At 41.9% G+C, this 21137-nt stretch overlaps 1 protein-coding gene across 3 annotated transcripts in view; it reads left to right on the top strand.

Moving 5' to 3' along the window:
• Window positions 1-20035, top strand: part of SNRNP48 (small nuclear ribonucleoprotein U11/U12 subunit 48) — a 51317-nt gene extending 31282 nt beyond the window's left edge. Inside the window, exons 7-10 of one of the 3 annotated variants that reach the window (XM_030208863.1) lie at window positions 3085-3200; window positions 9415-9573; window positions 18998-19041; window positions 19741-20035. In XM_030208863.1, coding sequence (XP_030064723.1) covers window positions 3085-3200; window positions 9415-9573; window positions 18998-19037 — 315 coding nt within the window. In that variant the 3' untranslated portion in view covers window positions 19038-19041; window positions 19741-20035. Of the gene's footprint in view, window positions 1-3084; window positions 3201-9414; window positions 9574-18997 lie in introns of all 3 variants that reach the window. The other 2 variants (XM_030208856.1, XM_030208849.1) reach the window with 2 other exon arrangements.
• The last annotated feature ends 1102 nt before the right edge of the window (window positions 20036-21137 follow it).

The following is a 21137-nucleotide window of genomic DNA, read 5'->3' as shown; positions in this document are numbered from 1 at the left end:
TTGACAATAAGTGACGGTATAGTAAAATAAATGATTAAAAAAAAATTTAAACCCCCAAACACCTGGAATGCTTCCCTGCTATGTTACAGAAATACTGGGAGGAATTGGGGTAAAAAAGTAGCACACCAAATTAAAATCTGAAGAATTTCAGGTTTATTTTTGTTTGCCCTTAGTTGTGACCTCTTTTAAAGAAATACTGGAATTAGTTTCTTAAAGGAAGCTTGGTGTCTACTCCCAATGCTCTGTTATTGGAGGGAACCCATACAAGAGTGCTGGCTGCATTATTTGCAAGCTTACCTCGACGTCTGAAGCTTTTTACAACTGAGTACTGGTAAAGTACCTTGTTCTGGTTTCCAGACAGTTTTTGTTACACTACCATTCCATTCCCGCAAATTTCCAACAGGAATCATAGCAGATTACAATAAGAATTCAATCACAGTTTAAAATTTTCATAGATCGAAGTGTTTATTAAATAAGAATGTTTTCAAGGCTCATCTAAACTGAAAATAATCTTTTACACATCAGAGTTGAATTTGAATCGAGTTCCACAGCTTAACTGAAAAGCAACTAAAAAAGCTGTGGTAAAAACATTTATAATGAATCTTAACCACTGGAAGACTTAAATTCAATGAATAGTTAAATCAAGAGGACCGACGAGGTGTTGGATAAGACACTAAAGATGTATGATCCAGTGGGCAGCAGCCATAAAAATTCTTATAAATCGAACAACCAACTTTAAACTCTGTTCTAGCCCTAACTGGCAGCCAGTGCAGATCCCTCAGTAAAGGAGTAACATGCTCAAACATTTTACAGCAAAAAAAAAAAAAGGCTAGCTGCACTGTTCTGCAAACATTGCAACCTTACCTGAAGGGCCTGGTGGATACTAGTATATAGAGAACTGCAGTAATCTATATATGGTAAAATAATAGCTTGAACTAATAATACTCTGAATTGAGCAGGGAAAAAATGATCTAATTGGCCTAAGCTATCTTAATTTAACCCATTAGTGCCCAATGTTCCCATATGTGGGAACAAATATGTGAACATTGGGCACTAATGGGTTAAAGAATATCCTCCTGCTTAAATTATTAATCTGATATTCCATTGTTAATTGCAAATCTAATATGAAACACAAAACTCCAGGTGAAGTTTCTAAAACCGAACACTCTCCTGTCTTAAGAGTGACTTCTTTTTTTTTTTTTTTTTTTTTGAAAAATTGACTATGGAAGTACAGAAATAACGCAATTTAGTTTTAGCTGTGTTAAGTTTTATGTTTCAACAATTTTTATTGATGACAAACCGATTAATATACAGAAAGCAAAAATCGCATTGGTTAGATATACCATCCAAAGTCACAATATCTAGACATAACTGTCATCAACCTGTTAGTTTTAGCTTATCACCCCATTCCCTCCCTCTCCCCTGCTCCTCCCAGTCTGTATTGAGTTTTAATAGTGTCATGAAATGCCTAGCCACCCACCTGGGGTTACCCCATGGCCACTTAGAGGGTCTATCCCCAGCACAGCTCAGGTCAGCCTGCACCTGCCTCTTGTGTTCTACACTAGCACTCTCCTCCCACCGACTGAGTCACAACTGCCTCTAGGTGAGTCTCCCACTCTCCAATTATCCCCAGTGTTTTCTAGGGTACTGGGGCCACAATCCCACAGTGGTCCCACAGTTCTCAGAAAGCATTCACAGACCCAACACACAAACCACCAGGATTTTGTATCAGTCTAGACAGGCAGAGGCAATAAGCTGAAGAGGAATGTTTATTGTCTTTAAAAATTGAACAATGAACCAAAAGAAGTGCAATCAGCAAACAAGCAGGTAGCTGAAATATGGATCAATTATAACACTAACTAAACGTTTGTTTACTTCCTAAAAAGTACCTGGGGAGATCAGGGCATATAGCTGTTCACCAGTTATCACCACTTTACAGTGTATTGTAATTTGAAGCCTTGCTGTAAAACATATATTTTAGTGTATGAAAAAAATCAAATATATAAGCATTTTTCATATTTCAGCAATACCTGTATTTGCAAAAGGTGCTGCAACCTTGTTTATAGGCAACAAAAAGTGCCATAAGAGTTCACATACACACACAGATGTCATTACTGGTATATAAAAAAAATGTGCAAATCTTCAAAACTTGCATAAATGACTTGGACAGTTGTGTCAATTATATGTTTATTTGAATATCCTTGTTTGAAGATAGACTGGAGAGTGACTTTCTTTTTGGAGAGTAGTGCAAACTGTGGGCCCTGTTTACTAAGCCGCGCTCTAGGCATGCTAATGTTTTTAGCTCGCGCTAATGCTAGAGACAGAGACACCCATTTATTCCTATGGGTATCTCTAGCGTTAGCCCATGCTAATTTTTAGTGCATGCTAAAAATGCTAGCGCACCTTAGTAAACAGGGCCCTTAGTAAATTTCAATTATGTGGCCTTCAGGGGCTGTTTCGTAAAAATGTTTTCTAACAGTTTTCACATCTGGGTCTCATGTGGTTGGTCAAGCAGATGACCATAACATAACCAGTTCTTATTAATATTTTTTAGATTGTGTTAAATAGGAGTTTTCATATAGATTGCTATTTGTATGAATTTGTTTTTTATTTAATATAAAAAGGACAGCTCAACCTTGTGTGTAACACACACATACTGGGAAGATGGGCTATCTTGTAGAGCCAGAAAAATTGCTATTTGTATATAGATTTTGGGAAGGTTTTTAAAATACTGCAGTTAGTTTTTGAAATGTGTCGTCTTTGAAGCAGTTATATTTTTTGGTATAGATCTCTGTCATCATATACCTGTAAACATCAGTACTGCTCTCCTTGGGTGCTTCATTGCAAGGCCTCTCTACTGTGGTATGTATTTACACTCTTAGGAAAGCTTCTTTTGACTGCAGTGAAAGCTGTTTTCAGAGCTCTGTAAAGCATGACCACTAGCATATAGTACATGGAGATAAAACTTCTCTGAAGCCTTGAAATATAGAGTCCCCATAAGCAAAGAAATGCATTTTCTAACAGCATTGTCTTTGTGTCTTCACTGAATGATGTTAACTTTCTTTGACTTTGATTTTGTTTAAGGTGATTCGGGATGTAATCGGTGTGCACATGGAAGAACTCACTAGTCACTGGCAGGAAGAGGATGGGCCTGATGCTCAGGAAGGAACAAGTCATTTTACGTCAGCCAGATCAGCGAGGTATAGAATGATGTATAGCACAAGGACACTTTCTGGCAATCTAAGTGGGGTAGTCTCTAAAGCAGTGGTTCGAAAACTGGGGGTTGGGAGCCCAAATGGGTCACATAATTAGTAGAAGAAGGTCATTGAAACAGAGCTGCCCCCCCTCCCCCCACTGGACCTCCATTGACCTGTGCTTTGGATGAGTGAGGAAGGGAAGGGAGAGGAAGCCTGCTATTTTGTTTTCATTATTTGTGGTCACATGTATTTTTAGTTATTAAAATGGGGTCATTTTGAACACTACTCTAAAGAGTAACCTGTAGACATTTAGCTATTGGCAGTGAGCATTTTTCTAAATGCTGACTGCTGGTTAATACAGAGCTGGATATTCAATGTCAGGCCATGTCCACGCATCGGCATTGAAACCTGGAAATTATGTGGGTACAGCTGATATTCAGTGCTGTACCTGCATACCTAAGCAGGCAAAGTTAGCACGTCTATTTATGGTTAGGTATGCAGGGTCACAGAATATCACCCCAACTCTGCCCTGAACTATCTGGACAGTACAGCAGTGGTCAGAGCTGATATTCAATGGCATGGCCAAGTTATGTACTGCTGAATATTGGCAGCTGGCCAGCTCAGTGTGATTTCAGAAAACGCTCCTGCTCGCTATCTGCTTTAAACCATGCTGTACATCGACCCCTAAATGTTTTCTGCACTGGATAATGACAGTCTTGTGATTAAAAATCAGTGAATTTTGCCAGAATGTGCATTTAGGGTACTATTATATGTAGGGTGCTATTATATGTTACCGTGGTACAGGATAGAGGTGACTATTAATGAAAATATCTTCAGGTTTTCTCCCAGCTTGTCTGAGCACTTATTCCAGTAAACCCACTGGCACAAATGGGGACCTGCTTACTAAGTTGCATTAACTCTTTAATGCAGGTGTTATGTATGCTGTTAAGTAACTGCATCAACACCCACTTGTATGCCCTCCCTTCTCTGCCCCCCCCCCCCCTCAGGCCCTCATTACAACTGGTGGCATAGTTGAGGTATGCGCGATCTCCAGTCGCTCCTGTCTATCCCATCTCCACTGTCAAAATGACTGCCGTGACTTACAGTGGCAGGTCTTGCAAGTCATTTTGACATTGAAGCCAGCATGGGCAGGGGGAAATGGAGATAGCACTTGCCCCGACTACATCACTAGACCACCAGCGATTGTAAGATAGGCCCGGGGGGGGAGGGGGTCCATATGGGTGTACTGAGAGAGGGAAAGAGTGGAGCCACAGCACAAAGCTTTATTTTTAGTTTTAGCTCAAAAAATAAGTTCAAAAACCGATTTCAGACCAGTTTCTGCACCAAAACTGAAATTTGGTCGACCTTTACCTCACCTGACGACAGACCAGGAGTTAAGAGGACAGGACGTCCCTGGGATGGGAGACTCATTGGACCTTTTGAAAGAGCTCTTGAAGACCCAAGTGGATTTTGGAGAAGATCTGGGAAATGAGGAAGGGATGCCTTCTGGCGAGGTTGCCTTGGTGGTACAAATTTTTCACAGAGATGATTAATTTTATTTTAAAATTTATATACCACCTTAAAACCTAGGTGGTTTCGAAAATTACATACATAATAAGAACAAAGCATAAAAAATACAAAACAATCCAATTATTACCCGTTAGAAAGCAGGTAAACAGTATGGTAATCACTGCTCAGTAGAGTGCTGCCTCAAAAAGCTTGTGTTTTAAGCTGCTTCTTAAATCGAAACACATCATTACATAAACGTAAGTGATCTTTGAGTGCATTCCATCATAGCTATGAGGACCTTGTTTCGGCATAGTGTGATTGCATAATTGGATCCAGTGACAGTTGCATTGTTTTATCCAATCTCAAAGATCTGGTAGGATGTTGTACCTTCAAAACTTCCCAAAAGTAGGGAAGAGCAACTGCATATAAAGTGTGATGGATTAGTGTCAGAAACTTATACTGTATCCGCTGGACAACAGGTAACCAGTTCAAGTTCTTAAGAAGTGGTGAGACATGAACAAATTTACGCACCCCAGCTATCAATCATTCTGCTGCATTTTGGACCGTCTGCAAAGCCGTCTTGGGTTGCAAAAGAGACCATAGTAGATCAGGTGTCCTTAATGAAAATAAAAATCAGACAAAAGATTGCAAATTAATACTGTCAAGTACTGAGCATGATGTAAATAGGAACAACAAACATAGTTTGAAATCTCTATATGCGAATGCCAGGAGCCTAAGAAATAAGATGTGAGAGTTAGAATATATTGCACTAAATGAAAAATTAGATATAATGGGCATCTCTGAGACCTGGTGGAAGGAGGATAACCAGTGCGAGACTGTCATACAGAGGTACAAATTATATCGTAGTGATAGGGTGGAGGGGGGAGCATTGTATAATAAGGAGAGCCTTGAATCAAATAGATTGAAAATTCTGCAGGAAACAAAACACATCTTGGAATCACTGTGGATTGAAATTCCGTGTATAAAGGGGAAAAGGATAGTGATAGGAGTGTACTACCGTCCCCGTCCGCCTGGTCAGGATTAACAGACGGATGCAGAAATGTTAAAGGAAATTAGGGACGCAAACAAACTGGGCAACATAATAATGGGTGATTTCAATTACCCCGATATTGACTGGGTAAATGTAACATTGGGGCATGCTAGGGAGGTAAAATTCCTTGATGAAATCAAGGACTGCTTTATGGAGCAGCTGGTACAGGAGCTGACGAGAGAAGGAAAAATTCTAGACCTAGTCCTTAGTGGCGCGCATGATCTGGTGTGGGAGGTAATGATGCTGGGGCCGCTTGATAACAGTGATCATAATATGATCGGATTTGATATTAGCTTTGAAGTAAGTATACATAGGAAATCAAATACGTTGGCATTTAACTTTCAAAAAGGAGACTATGATAAAATGAGAAGAACAGTGAAATAAAAACTTAAGAGGAGCGACTGCGAGGGTCAAAAATTTACATCAGGCGTGGATGCTGTTCAAAAACACTATCCTGGAAGCCCAGGCCAAATATATTCCGCGTATTAAAAAAGGAGGACGAAAGACCAAACGACAACCAGCATAATTAAAAAGTGAGGTGAAGGAAGCTATTAGAGCTAAAAGAAAATCCTTCAGAAAATGGAAGAAGGAACCGACTGAAAATAATAAGAAACAGCATAAGGAATGTCAAGTCAAATACAAAGCGCTGATAAGGAAGGCTAAGTGGGACTTTGAAAAAAAAGATTGCGTTGGAGGCAAAAACACATAGTAAAAATTTTTTTTAGGTATATTAAGAGCAGGAAGCCAGCAAAAGAATCGGTTGGACCGCTAGATGACAGAGGGGTAAAAAGGGCAATCAGGGAAGACAAAGCCGTAGCGGAGAGATTAAATGAATTCTTTGCTTCTGTCTTCACCAAAGAAGATTTGGGTGGGATACCAGTGCCAGAAATGGTATTTGAAGCTGATGTCAGAGAAACTTTATGAATTCTCTGTAAACCTGGAGGATGTAATGGGGCAGTTCTACAAACGGAAGAGTAGCAAATCTAGACCGGATGGTATTCATCATCCCAGAGTACCGATAGAACTGAAAAATGAACTTGCAGAGCTATTGTTAGTAATATGTAAGTTATCCTTAAAATCGAGTGTGGTACCGGAAGATTGGAGGGTGGCCAATGTAACGCCAATTTTTAAAAAACGTTCCAGAGGAGATCTGGGAAATTATAGACCGGTAAGTCTGACGTCGGTGCCGGGCAAAATGGTAGAGACTATTATAAAGAACAAAATTACAGAGCATATTCAAAAGCATGGATTAGTGAGACAAAGTCAACATGGATTTAGTGAAGGGAAATCTTGCCTCATCAATCTACTATATTTCTTTGAAGGGGTGAACAAACATGTGGATAAAGGTGAGTCGGTCGATATTGTGTATCTGGATTTTCAGAAGGCGTTTGACAAAGTGCCTCATGAAAGACTCCAGAGGAAACTGGAGAGTCATGGGATAGGAGGTAGTGTTCTACTGTGGATTAAAAACTAGTTAAAAGATAGAAAACAGAGAGTAGGGTTAAATGGTCGGTATTCTCAATGGAGAAGGGTAGTTAGTGGGGTTCCCCAGGGCTCTGTGCTGGGACCGCTGCTTTTTAACGTATTTATAAATGACCTAGAGATGGAAGTAACTAGTGAGGTAATTAAACTTGCTGATGACACAAAGTTATTCAAAGTCGTTAAATCGCAGAAGGATTGTGAAAAATTACAAGAGGACCTTACGAGACTGGGAGACTGGGCGTCTAAATGGCAGATGACGTTTAATGTGAGCAAGTGCAAAGTGATGCATGTGGAAAAGAGGAACCCGAATTATAGCTATGTCATTCATGGTTCCACGTTAGGAGTCGCAGACCAAGAAAGGGATCTAGGTGTCATCGTTGATGATACGTTGAAACCTTCTGCTCAGTGTGCTGCTGCGGCTAAGAAAGCAAATAGAATGTTAGGTATTATTAGGAAAGGAGTGGAAAACAAAAATGAGGATGTTTTAATGCCTTTGTATCGCTCCATGGTGCGACCGCACCTTGAATATTGTGTTTAATTCTGGTCGCACCATCTTAAAAAAGATATAGTGGAATTAGAAAAGGTACAGAGAAGGGCGACGAAAATAATAAAAGGCATGGGACGAGTTTCCTATGAGGAAAGGTTAAAGCGGCTAGGGCTCTTCAGCTTGAAGAAAAGGCAGCTGAGAGGAGATATAATAGAGGTCTATAAAATAATGAGTGGAGTTGAACGGGTAAATGTGAAGCGTCTGCTTACGCTTTCCAAAAATACTAGGACTAGGGGGCAGGCGAAGAATCTACAATGTAGTAAATTTAAAATGAATCTGAGAGGTTTTCTTCACTCAACGTGTAATTAAACTCTGGAATTTGTTGCCAGAGAATGTTGTAAAGGTAGTTAGCTTAGCAGAGTTTAAAAAAGGTTTGGACGGCTTCCTAAAGGAAAAGTCCATAGACCATTATTAAATGGACTTGGGGAAAATCCACTATTTCTGGGATAAGCAGTATAGAATGTTTTGTACTTTTTTGGGATCTTGCCAGGTATTTGTGACCTGGATTGGTCACTGTTGGAAACAGGATGCTGGGCTTGATGGACCTTTGGTCTTTCCCAGTATGGCAATACTTATGTACTAAAAATCGTACCTTGTGAAGGTTTAGGGTCTTGATTTTGCTAATCTGGTTTGTGCTATAGTGAGATCCAAGTGAGTTCTTATTGGCCACTTAGAACCTCCTGTCCCCTCTCCCATTTTTTTCTCTCCTTATTGTGTGGCATCTCCTCTTCTCTTTCTCCTCTTGGCATCCTACATCTTCCCTTCCCAATCCACCCTGCCCCCCCATGTGTCCAGCGTCACCTCTATCTTTCCCCTGCTGGACTGCTTCCCTTTACCATCACCTCTCTGCCTCTGCTGGTGTGCTCTTGTAATACATGCACATGCTCAATCCTGCCCACTCTGATGCAAACTTTCCTGTCAAGGGAGACAGAATATGATGGGCTTTGAGTGTGTAGGTGCTCAAGCACCACCTGCTGTACTCGGCGGCATTGAAGTGTGCAGCACTGTTTCTGTCCTGCCATATTGGCACTGTAAGTTTAGGAGATCACAGGGAATTTTTGGCAGGTGATAATGAAAATGCTGGATTTAGCAGTATCTCAAGATGACTTACATTCAGGCACAGTAGTTATTTTCCTGTCCCTGGAGGTCTTACAGTGGAGGGTTAAGTGACTTGTCCAAGATTTCAGGAAGCTGTGGTGGGATTTGAATTGGGCTTCCCTGGTTCTCAGTTCACTACTCCAACCACTGGGCTACTCCTCTACGTTATCCCTAACCGTTTCTCTCTTTAGATCAGAATTTTTTGGCTTAAGAAAACAAGTAAAGAAAATGTATGTGTGAATCCAGTTTTGAGTTCATAAAATGAATAGTCCTTTTTGCAAACAGAACTTATCAAATCTGTCTCTGTAAAGATTTTATATACACACTCTGAAAATGCATCTGATTAAATGAATTCTTCGTTATTTCTGTCACATTAATTTTGACATCTAGCTTAACCAAAGATTTTCACAGTAGCAAATTTGTAACAAAAGCACTTTTAAAAAACTGGTTTTCTATTAAACTTTATATTTTAATATTTAAAATTCCTTCTGTTTTAATAAACAAAAAGGGCTATTTTTTTTTCTTTACAGAAAGGAAGCACGGAGGTCTGCCTCATTGGATTCTAGACATTCTGGTGGAAGTCATCGGGAGACAGATTATTCCAAACGCAGGAGAGAGCATAGCAGAAGTCCCCACAAACGAAAAAGAAGTCGAAGCACAGACAGAGATTCACGAAGGAAAAGAAAAAGGCAAGTGCTAACTTGTAAGCTCCTTGGTAGCAAGGCAATAAAGAGTCTAGTAAACTGAATTAAACAAGCGTAATGAGATAGTAAGTGATGGCAGATAAAGACCTGAATGGTCCATCCACTCTGCCCAACGGTCAGGTTCATTATCAATTCAAGATTTAAATCAACAGTAAACTTGATATTATATACTTGATCATGGTCTTTCTTTGGTATTTTTTGGGGACATAGAGCATAGAAATCCACCCGGTTGTCCTTATGTTTAACTACTGGAGCTGCCATCAAAGCCCACTCCAGCCTATGCAAATCCATGTCATTTGCGGGACAAAGACCATAAAAGTCTGCCTGTCACTGTCCTCATGTTCCAAACCCCTAGAGTTTCCGTCGAAGCTCTCTCCAGCCCACCCTAAACCAGATCACCATATGCAGGATTCAGACTGTACAAGCCAGCCCAGCACCAGCCTTAGTTGATGCAACCAGAGTTGCCATCTAAGCACCACTTGACATGCAAACACATATGCAACCCTTTAAGTTTTGTTTTTTATATCATTTATTTTCTTATTAGAGATCCTCCTCTGTGTTCATCCCATGCCTTTTTGAATTCCGCCAGTTTTTTTTTTCTACACCTCTCTCAGGAGGTCATTCCAGGCATCCGCCACCCTCTCCATGAAAAAGCATTTTCTGACATTACTCCTAAGTCTACCGCCCTGCAACCTCAATTTGTGTCCTCTAGTTTTACCCTATTTCCCTTCTCTGGAAATTTTTTTTTCTATGTTAATACCTTTCAAGTATTTAAACGTCTGTATCATATGTCCCCTGTTCCGCCTCTCCTCTAGGGTATACATATTCCAGTTTCTTCTCATATGTCTTGGCGCAAGCCCCATATCATTCTTGTCGCCTTCCTGTGGACCACTTTGTCTTCTTACATCTTTAGCAAGATACAGCCTCAAAAACTGAACACTATACTCCAGGTGGGGCCTCACCAACAACTTGTACAGGGGCATCAACATCTCCTTTCTTCTGCTGGTTACACCTCTCTCTGAACAGCCTAGCATCCTTCTGGCTACGGCCACCACCTTGTCACACTGTTTCGTTGTCTTCAGAATCTCAGATACTATCACCCGAAGATCCCTCTCCCTGTCTGTGCATATCAGCCTTTCACTGCCTAGCAGCACATATGTCTTCCATGGAGTTTTACTCCCAAAGTGCATCACTTTGCACTTCCTTGCATTGAATTTTAATTGCCAAACATTAGACCATTCTAACTTGTGCAGATTATTTTTCATGTTTTCCACTTCTTCCGGAGTTTCCACTCTGTATAAATCTTGGAATCATCCACAAAAAGGCAGACCTTACCTTCTAAATCTTCGGCAGTGTCACTCTCACAACTATATTGAACAGAATCAGCCCCAGCACCGATCATTGAGGCACTCCACTACTTGCCTTTCCTTCCTCCAAGTGAATTCCATTAACCACCACCCTCTGGCATCTGTCTGTTAACCAGTTCCTAATCCAGTTCACCACTTTGGGTCGTAACTTCAGCTTGTCAAATTTATTCAAGAGCCTACTACTACTACTACTACTACTACTTAACATTTCTAGAGCGCCACTAGGGTTACGCAGCGCTGTACAACCTAACAAAGAGAGACAGTCCCTGCTCAAAGAGCTTACAATCTAATAGACAAGTGAACGGTCGGTCCGATAGGGGCAGTCAAATTGGGGCAGTCTGGATTCACTGAACGGTAAGGGTTAGGTGCCGAACGCAGCATTGAAGAGGTGGGCTTTAAGCAAAGACTTGAAGATGGGCAGGGAGGGGGCTTGGCGTAAGGGTTCAGGAAGGTTGTTCCAAGCCTCCTATGAGGAACTGTGTCAAAGGATTTGCTGAAGTCTAAGTAGATTACATGTAGCGCATGTCGTTGATCCAGTTCTCTGGTCACCCAGTCAAAGAATTCAATCAAATTTGTTTGTCACTATTTACCTTTGGTAAAACCATGTTGTCTCAGATCTTGTAACCTATTGGCTTCCAGGAAATTCGCTATCCTTTCCTTCAGCGTCGCTTCCATTATTTTTCCAATAAATGAAGTGAGACTTACCAGTTTGTAGATTTTTCTCTGTCACCACTTTTGTGACAAGGGACCACATCCGCCTTCTCCAGTCCCAAGGAACCTCCCCTATCTCCAAGGATTTATTAAACAAATCTTTAAGAGGACCCACTAGAACCTCTCTGAGCTCTCTCAGTATCCTAGGATGGATTCTGTGTGGTCTCATGGCTTTCTCCACCTTTAAATTTAGAGATGGGAGTAACTAGCGAGGTAATTAAATTTGCTGATGACACAAAGTTATTCAAAGTCGTTAACTCACGACAGGATTGTGAAAAATTACAGAAGGACCTTACGAGACTGGGTGGCTAAATGGCAGATGACGTTTAATGTGAGCAAGTGCAAGGTGATGCATGTGGGAAAAAAGAACCCGAATTACAGCTACGTCATGCAAGGTTCCACGTTAGGAGTTACGGACCAAGAAAGGGATCTGGGTGTCGTTGTCGATAATACACTGAAACCTTCTGCTCAGTGTGCTGCTGCGGCTAGGAAAGCAAATAGAATGTTGGGTATTATTAGGAAAGGTATGGAAAACAGGTGGGAGGATGTTATAATGCCGTTGTATCGCTCCATGGTGCGACCACACCTTGAGTATTGTGTTCAATTCTGGTCGCCGCATCTCAAGAAAGATATAGTAAAATTGGAAAAGGTGCAGCGAAGGGCGACTAAAATGATAGCGGGGATGGGACAACTTCCCTATGAAGAAAGACTAAGGAGGCTAGGGCTTTTCAGCTTGGAGAAGAGACGGCTGAGGGGAGACATGATAGAGGTATATAAAATAATGAGTGGAGTGGAACAGGTGGATGTGAAGCGTCTGTTCACGCTTTCCAAAAATACTAGGACTAGGGGGCATGCGATGAAACTACCCTGTTTCCCCGAAAGTAAGACATCCCCCCAAAATAAGACCTAGTAGAGGTTTTCCTGAATTGGTAGATATAAGGCCTCCCCCGAAAGTAAGACCTAGCAAATTTTTGTTTGAAAGCAGGGCCGCCGAGAGCCGGACAAGGCCGCCCCCGGGCCGCCCCCCCCCCCCCACCCGAGGTCGCCGGGCCCCCCTCCATCCACCCTCTGTCGCTCCCGGAACTAACCTTAAACGCCTCCTTTCATCTTCGCAGCAAGCAGCAGCAGGGCAGACCTCTCCTTCCTTCCATGCCCCGCCCTCACGGACGTTACGTCAGGCGAGGGTGGGACACGGAAGGAAGGAGTGGCCTGCCCTGCTGCTGCTTGCTGCGAAGGTGAAAGGAGACGTTTAAGGTTAGTTCCGGGAGCAACAGAGGGCGGGCGGGCCAACCCCGATCCAACCCCGATGTTTCCCCGAAAAATAAGACAGCCCCTGAAAATAAGACCTAGCGCATTTTGGGGGGCAAAAATTAATATAAGACAGTGTCTTATTTTTGGGGAAACACGGTACAGTGTAGTAAATTTAAAACAAATCGGAGAAAATGTTTCTTCACCCAACGTGTAATTAAACTCTGGAATTCGTTGCTGGAGAACGTGGTGAAGGCGGTTAGCTTAGCAGAGTTTAAAAAGGGGTTAGACGGTTTCCTAAAGAACAAGTCCATAAACCACTACTAGATGGACTTGGGAAAAATCCACAATTCCAGGAATAACAGGTATAGAATGTTTGTACGTTTGGGAAGCTTGCCAGGTGCCCTTGGCCTGGATTGGCCGCTGTCGTGGACAGGATGCTGGGCTGGATGGACCCTTGGTCTTTTCCCAGTGTGGCATTACTTATGTATTTATGTTAAATGTTCAAATTGTTCATAAACACTTTCTTCCATGAACGGTGCTGTGTCTACTCTATTCTCATATGTACCTTTGGCAGTCAATCTTGATCCTTCTCCAGGATTTTCTTCCGTGAACACAAACAAGTATTTGTTTAGCATGTTTGCTTTTTCCCCTCCACATAGTGGTTCATAGCATCTTTCAGTTTCAGAATTCCATTTTTAGTCTTCCTCCTTTCACTAATGTAACTGAAAAAATTCTTGTCTCCCCTCCTTACATTTCTAGCCATTTGTTCTTCCGTTTGTGCTTTTGCCAGACATATCTCTCTTGGCTTCTTTCAGTTTCGCCCGGTATTCCTCTCTTGTGTTCCTGTTCTTGAGTTTTTCTGTATTTCATGAATGCCTCTGTTTTAGCCTTTATTTAGCCTTTATTTTCTCAGCCACTCGCTTGGAGAACTGTATCGGTTTCCTTTTCCTCTTGCCTTTATTTACTCCCCTTACGTAAAGGTTAATAGCCATATTTATAGCCCCTTTCAGCCAGGACCACTTTCTTTCCAAGTCTCTTATGTCCTCCTAGCCCGTCAGCTCTTTCTTCAGGTATTCCCTCATTTTGCTAAAGTCAGCACTTTTGAAATCCAGGACTTTGAGTTTTGGGTGGCTGCCCTCCACTTTAGCTGTTAGATCAAACCAAACTGTTTGATCACTGCTGCCCAGGTGGGCACCCACTCAGACACTGACACACTTTCCTCATTTGTGAGCACCAGATCCAGCATCTTTCCTCCCCTTGTGGGTTCTGTCACCATTTGTCTGAGCAAAGCACTTTGTAAGGCATCCACAATCTCTCTACTTCTTTCCAATTCCACAGATGGAACTTTCCAATCTGCATCCGGTAGGTTGAAATCTCCCAGCAACAGCACCTCTTTTTTTTTTCCCCAACTTTTGGATATTTGTAACCAGATCTTTATCTAGTACATCCGATTGTGTCGGAGGTCTGTAGAGAACACCCATATGGACTGAGGTTCCATCATTTCTTTTCAAGGTGATCCATATCGCTTCTTTCTTTCCCCAGGCCCCTGGCTTTTCAGTCGCTGTGATATGATTTCTCACATGCAGAGCTACTCCTCCACATCTACGACCATCTCTATCCTTCCTAAATAGATTGTAGCCTGGTATCTTTGCGTCCCGAATGGGAATCATTGAACCATGTCTCCATAATAGCAACAGTCTAAGACTGCCTCTAACATCAGGAATTGCAGATCATGAACTTTGTTGCTTAGACTGCGAACATTTTAGTCATTGCTTTCCAGCTACATTTCAGTGGCAGTTTCATCTTCTATTTAGTTGTTTTCTTTAGTCTCTTCCTGCTGTGTTGGTAAGAAGTGATTTGCTAAAATAGTTGTTTTCATTGTTTTCTTTACTACTGTCACACCTTGTCTTTAGCTGGGGGTGACCACTGGAATTGACCTACCCCATATACCACCCTCACCTAGTTTAAACGCCTAGATACATATTGTCTGAATTTCTCTCCAAGGATTTTTTTTCTTGCCACAGTGAGATGCAGTCCATCGTTACCATATAGTCTTTTGTTTTTCCATGTATTGCCAATTACAAGTGCCAAATAGTTTCATCACTGACTTGTAATTGGCCACTGTCTGTGGTTTTCCTCAACTAACCAGCCTAGAGATGAAAAAAGTATTTTCAACAGGATCATCAAACTATACTGCACAAAGCCACCATTCAGTGTCACAGGCAAAGCTGAGAAATTGGGGTGAGCTTCTCCCCTCTTAATATTTCCCTGGTCCTGGGGAGACAATCACAGGTGTGCATGCTTTCTAGTTTCACTGTATGAGCAGGGAAAGAGGGGAGGCTGGGACACTACCTCCTAGAAGTTAAAGGTGAGCAGCTATGTTCTCCCATGTGAAGTAAAAATAATACACTTTTGCAAATAACAGTGTGCTGAACTTATTAACACTGTGCATATTTAAATTGGTGGCTGTTCTTAAACTGGCAAGGGGGTACTCCAGGACTGCCCTAGAACACAAAACTTACCACACCATAACAGCCCTAAACCACCTATCAGAAGACAGTGCTATATATATTACACTGGGCTCTGGAGCACCAATATACCTACTATTGGGAAACTGGAACAAGCTGCACTGTTACTCATTCCTACACAGATACTACATGCTGGCAGAATCCTTCACCTCAGTCACACATGCAGAACATGAACAGACCCTCATCTATATAACATAAGAGTAGCCATACTGGGTCAGACCAATGGTTCATCTAGCCCAGTATCCTGTTTCCAATGTGGCAACACAGGTCACAAGCACCTGGCAGAAACCCAAATTGTGACAACATTCCATGCTACCAATCTAATGCAGAATAGGGAGCCACAAAAAAAAAAAAAACCCCAAAACAACAAAAATTGAAATAGAGACCCCCTGCCCAAGGAAGCCAGACTCTAAACAGTGCAATACTGGTAAAAAAAAAAAAAAAGAGACAGAAATGAATTTTCTCCTGTACTTTGCAAAATAAAAATAGAAAAAATGTACATTTTACAAAGCAAGTACATCTCAGTGCTTACAAAGTATTAAATTAAAAAAAAAAATTCTACCTTTGTTGTCTGGGAATAGTCTTTTTTTTTTCCATGTTGCATGAGTCAGCCTTACAAATTCTTTTCCAGGTTGACCTTTCCATTTCTTCTCTCGCCTCTTGTCTTCTTCCTTTCGTTCTCTACATCTGTTTGGCACTGATATTTCGTTTTATGTCCCCACTATCAAATAGCTGTGTATAGAGCTGCCAAGTGATCCAGTTCCAGAAGGGAGATTTTTCAACCAATCCTAGTGTGAACTCACATCCCAAATTCATGTGGGATTTGCAGTCCCTGATTCTACCCATCAAAATCTGTGCTGCAGTACATTTATTTTATTTATTTATTTATTTGGTGCATTTTTACCCCACATTTTCCCACATAAGCAGGCGCAATGTGGCTTACATTAAGTCAAGAGGATATAGTTCAATACAGAGATGGCACAGAAACAGAATGTGACAGGAGAGGAAGGTACATGGGTGACACGGGTAAATGGCAGGGGTGAAGAGCCAACAAGAGATAGAGGTTAAACAGAGGAGTAGCCAGGGGGATAAGCCTTGGTGAATAAGAAGGTTTTTAAGGTCTTCTTGAACTGATGATGGTCGACGAGCTCCTTAAGCTATCATGGCAGAACATTCCAGGATTGTGGACTGATGTAGGGGAAGGACAAAGCATAAAGAGTCCAAAATGACTTATGAAAATGCACTCGGACCCCTCTACTGTTATTTGAACAATTTATTTTCTCATTTGCTTTGGTCCCACTGTCTCTTTTCTGTTTTCTCTGTTTCTTCTGCCTTTACAGGGTCTCTTGCCCATCTGACATTTCTTCTGTCTCCAAGTGCACCATCCTTTTTTCCTCTGCACCACTATTTGTCCTTTCCAGCATCTCCCTTCTGTGTCCCTTGTCCCTATCCTACCCCCAAGTTCAGCATCTGTCCTTTCTGTGTCCCCATCTCTCTCCTTTTTCAGCACAAGCCTACCTGGTCTCCTCATCTCCCACTTTCTAGCATCTGCTGTCCTGGTGTCCCCACCTCTCCCTTTTTCTTACATTGTCCTGTGTCCCCCTTCTCCAGCCCCCCCCCCCCCCCCCCCCCGAGCGTTGTATCTTTCACCTTCTCGTCTGCCCGTCTCTCCCGTCTGCGTGGTCACTTTTTACTTCCCTGAAGTCTTCTCCCTCCTGCGCAACACCGGCGATTCATAGTCAGCCTTCTGCCAGCATCAAGGCTTCTCCTCGGGCACGTCCCGCCTACTCTGTTGCAACTTCCTGTTTTCTGCAGAGGTGGGACGTGCCTGAGGACAGACCCCGATGCTGGCAGAAGGCTGACTGTGAATCGCCAGTGCAGAGCTGCGCAGGAGGGAGAAGGTTTCAGGGAAGTAAAATGTGACCACGCGGACGGGAGAGACGGGCAGAAGAGACTGGAAAAGATTAAGAATCGGGAGGGAAGGAGCAGAAAAAATTATTTATTGGCTCGAGGCTCATAGGTGCCATTTTTTCTAAATAGCTGTTTGGGGGAGCGACCGCTCCCCCTGCACCCCACCTAGCTACGCCACTGTGCCTAACCCCCATCTACTGCTCACTATATTACAAAGTTATCAAGTTATTTGTTGTTGGAGGTATATGGTCTTATGCCTTATTAGCAGGGCAGCTGACAAAACATGTTTGCTAAGAATTGAGTCTAATATACATGGGTCACTCCTCTTAGTTGCAGTTCATTTCATCACCATCCTACAGTGCAGCTCAATATACTGCTCCCCATCTGATTGTGATGCACGTTTTGGCTATGAACAAACTTTTCTGAATGAATGAATAAGTCTGGGGTCATACTAATTTTAGTGCAACTCATGAAACATGCATGTCAAATATATTGTAATAGGCATGATAACTAATGTGGCTTAGTAGGTAGACCCCTTGATGATAAAGAAGATCAGGAGTTCTGAATAGTGTAACTTTGTTTACTCTGAATCAATTATTCTTAGGAGGAGTAGCCTAGTGGTTAGTGCAGTGGACTTTGATCCTGGGGAACTGAGTTCGATTCCCACTGCAGCTCCTTGTGACTCTGGGCAAGTCACTTAACCCTCCATTGCCCCTGGTACAAAATAAGTACCTGAATATATGTAAACCGCTTTGAATGTAGTTGCAAAAAACCTCAGAAAGGCGGTATATCAAGTCCCATTTCATTTCCTTTCCCTTCCCTAAAACATGGTCCTTCTATATCCAATATGTGAGTGGATGAAGTTTGGCTCTGTATCACAAGCTTAGTGCCAAATTGGCACAGTCTGACTTTATTTCATCACCATAATGGTTTCTACTGTATAGAAAAGATGTTTGTGTGTGTGTTGTATTACTACTAGTTTTGTTGTGTTGCTAAGATTATTACTGTTTCAGGGATAGGGAGCAGGGCCTTCCTGACCTCCCTGGTGGTCTAGCGGGGCATCAGGGATAGGACCAAAACCCCCTTGCTCCTGCCCCTAGCAGCAGCTTCTTCAAAATGTCTGTTACAACCTGTCCTGGCAGCCTTGCAATACTTTAAGCACTGCAAGAAGTCGCAGCACACATTTGGAAGAAGCTGCTAGGGGTAGGAGCAAGGGGAGTTTACTCCTGCCCCCAACACCCTGCTGGACCACCGAGGAGGTCAGGTAGGCCCCTGCGGGGTCCTATCCTGACTGGGGGTTGGGGATGGGAGGAAGATGCTAACCTGAGGGACTATTGTGGGTGGGGGAGCTGCTGCCCCACATCTGGGGGGGAAGGGTGCAGGTCCCAGCCCAATATTCAGCTGGGGCCCACATAAGGTAAACAGGAGATTTTAGGACTGATATTAGAGCGTCTGTTCTTATTCTGAATAACTTAGAAAAAAATATTTAAATACATTTTTTTTTTTTTTGCTGTACTCTGAGACTGCAGGTATGGTTCACCTGCTGCCTTTGAAAAAGAAATCTATTTGCTATTTCCCGTCTGTGGAGGTTGAAACAAGACCTGATATTGTGATACAGTAAAATACACTTCTTCTTTTTAGGGATGAAGAGAGACGACATAGCAACAAAACAAGAAAATAGAAAGGTGAAAAATGCAGGCCCAGAGTCGAGGCCGTGGGAGCAAATTTTGTATTGCGTTTTCCTTGTATATGTAATATAGTGCTAGAGGGTAAACAATTCCAATTCATGGACTCTAAACAGCTTATTGATTTTCTCAATGCAAGAATGGAAGTGAATGTTGTATGTCCTCCCTGAATAGCAGGCTGGAGGTTGACCTAAGAGGTGGCAGATGTAAGTTTTCTTTTTCTTTTTGTTAGGTTTTCTAAATCTTGGAATCATATTTCTTTTCTGGTGGACGAAGTTGACATTTGTTCTATTTTCCTTTTTATCTATTACTGATTTATGTAAATTTAATGTGTATTTCAGTGTTTCAATGTGTTTGAGATCATATAATAAAAAAAAAATGCAGGCGAAATGTATGTGTTTACACTCAGGTGGTAGACTAGCTAATTAACAAACTGCTGCCTCCCCATTATTCTGCTCCTCTGAACAATGAGAACTGCATGCTGCTGAAGGATGCACATATGATAATGTTTCTGCTGCCTCTGAAATGGCAGTGTGCGAGCTCTTGGGCTAAAAGAAATAGCTAATTATGTTTTAAAGTATTTCACATAAGACATCTCTAGGCTGTGCATAAGAATGAAGTACTGTATGACTGGACAATTCACTTTGTTCTTGTATTAGACCTGACTGTAAGTTTTGTTTTTGTTTTTCTTTTTAGCAGCTTTGAAAGGCAGCACTGATGCTATTGTTCCTTGATGAACCAGGAATTTATGCTTTCTGTCAGACAGGCATATGGTTTGCTGAGGCAGAAAATAAACATTAGAGGCCCTGAGTTGTGCTTAGGAGGAGGAACCTGGGTGACGGGCTTAGGATGTCCAGTAGTGGCCTGAGACTGGACAGAATAGAGGTTACTGAGGCAGAGAAGAACATTGGGACCCTGGGCTGGTGTGGAAGGAAGAACAGTGGCTGCCTTGTGGTGTATGGAGAGGCTAAAGCTACAAAACATTAAAAAAAAATAGCAGTGAAGATCTCTCTGCCTTATCTCCTTCCTCTCACAACCTATATATACATGCCTAATGCTCAAAAGATACACTGCTGATTCAATTGAATAGCATTGGAGCTTTCAAAGTAGTCCTGAACTTATTTACTTCACTAATGACATTTAATTCATCTGAATTTGGGCAGTAAGAACGTTTGTTTGAAAATTAATAACCAAAAGCTGAATAAAATTAGCATCTTATGCCAAAGGTGTTTCTCTTCTTAAGGGTTTTTTTTTTTGTACTGAAGCTAAAGATGTCCATCTTGCTTAGGGCTCCTTTTACAAAGCAGCGCTACCAATTAGCGGCCCGCTGAATGCAAAGAAGCCCATTCAGTCTGTGTCTGCACTGTGAGTTAATCTTTCCTTTGCCAAGTTTCTGAGCTCCTTCCTTCCCCCACCCCATCCATCTCAGCTCACCTGGCTTTTTTCTGCAGCCATTTTAAAAGCACAAGTGTGTTTTCTGTGGAGAGCTGTGTTGCTGGTCTCTGGCTGGGAGAAACTCAGATAAGACTTGTGCTGGCTATATTTGTGGCTTTTCCTACCCTAGAACTGTGGTTTTTTTTTGCACATCTCTACCTACTATCCTTGTCTTCCCCTTGTCCCAATCAGCTCTGTAGAAAAGAGGCTTAATACAGGCCTAAGATAGGTTTTACAGTAAACACATTCCACAAGTTTAGGTTTATTCCCACCCACCCCAAGACTGACACTTCCTAAATCCCTATTCTAACTATACTACTTATCACAACTTAACTCCACACGAATTACAACTGTCTCAAATTGCTGAGGAGTAAAGTTAATCTTGTACACTGTCAAGCCCCATCATAAAATACCTACTCATAACCATTCAACAAATCAAGATGACTTTTATTCTCTGTAATAATTGTGGAGCTTTAGTTTCAAGGCCAATCATCTGGAAACTTAAGGCTTGTCCTATCTGTAATCAGCTCGCTAGTTTAAAACAAGAGCTCAGTAAATTAAAGCAGGAATTAGATGCACTTAAAGCAACTTCTAAGACTGCACAAAATCAAACAAAATTCACACCACTGCCTCAAAGGATAAAACCACCTAAGAATAGATGG

This window comes from Microcaecilia unicolor, chromosome 1 (genome assembly GCF_901765095.1).
Source record: "Microcaecilia unicolor chromosome 1, aMicUni1.1, whole genome shotgun sequence".
In the NCBI taxonomy this organism is placed as follows: Eukaryota; Metazoa; Chordata; class Amphibia; order Gymnophiona; family Siphonopidae; genus Microcaecilia; species Microcaecilia unicolor.
Note: the sequence above shows the minus strand (reverse complement) of the source record. Positions and strands in the feature narration are given on the sequence as shown.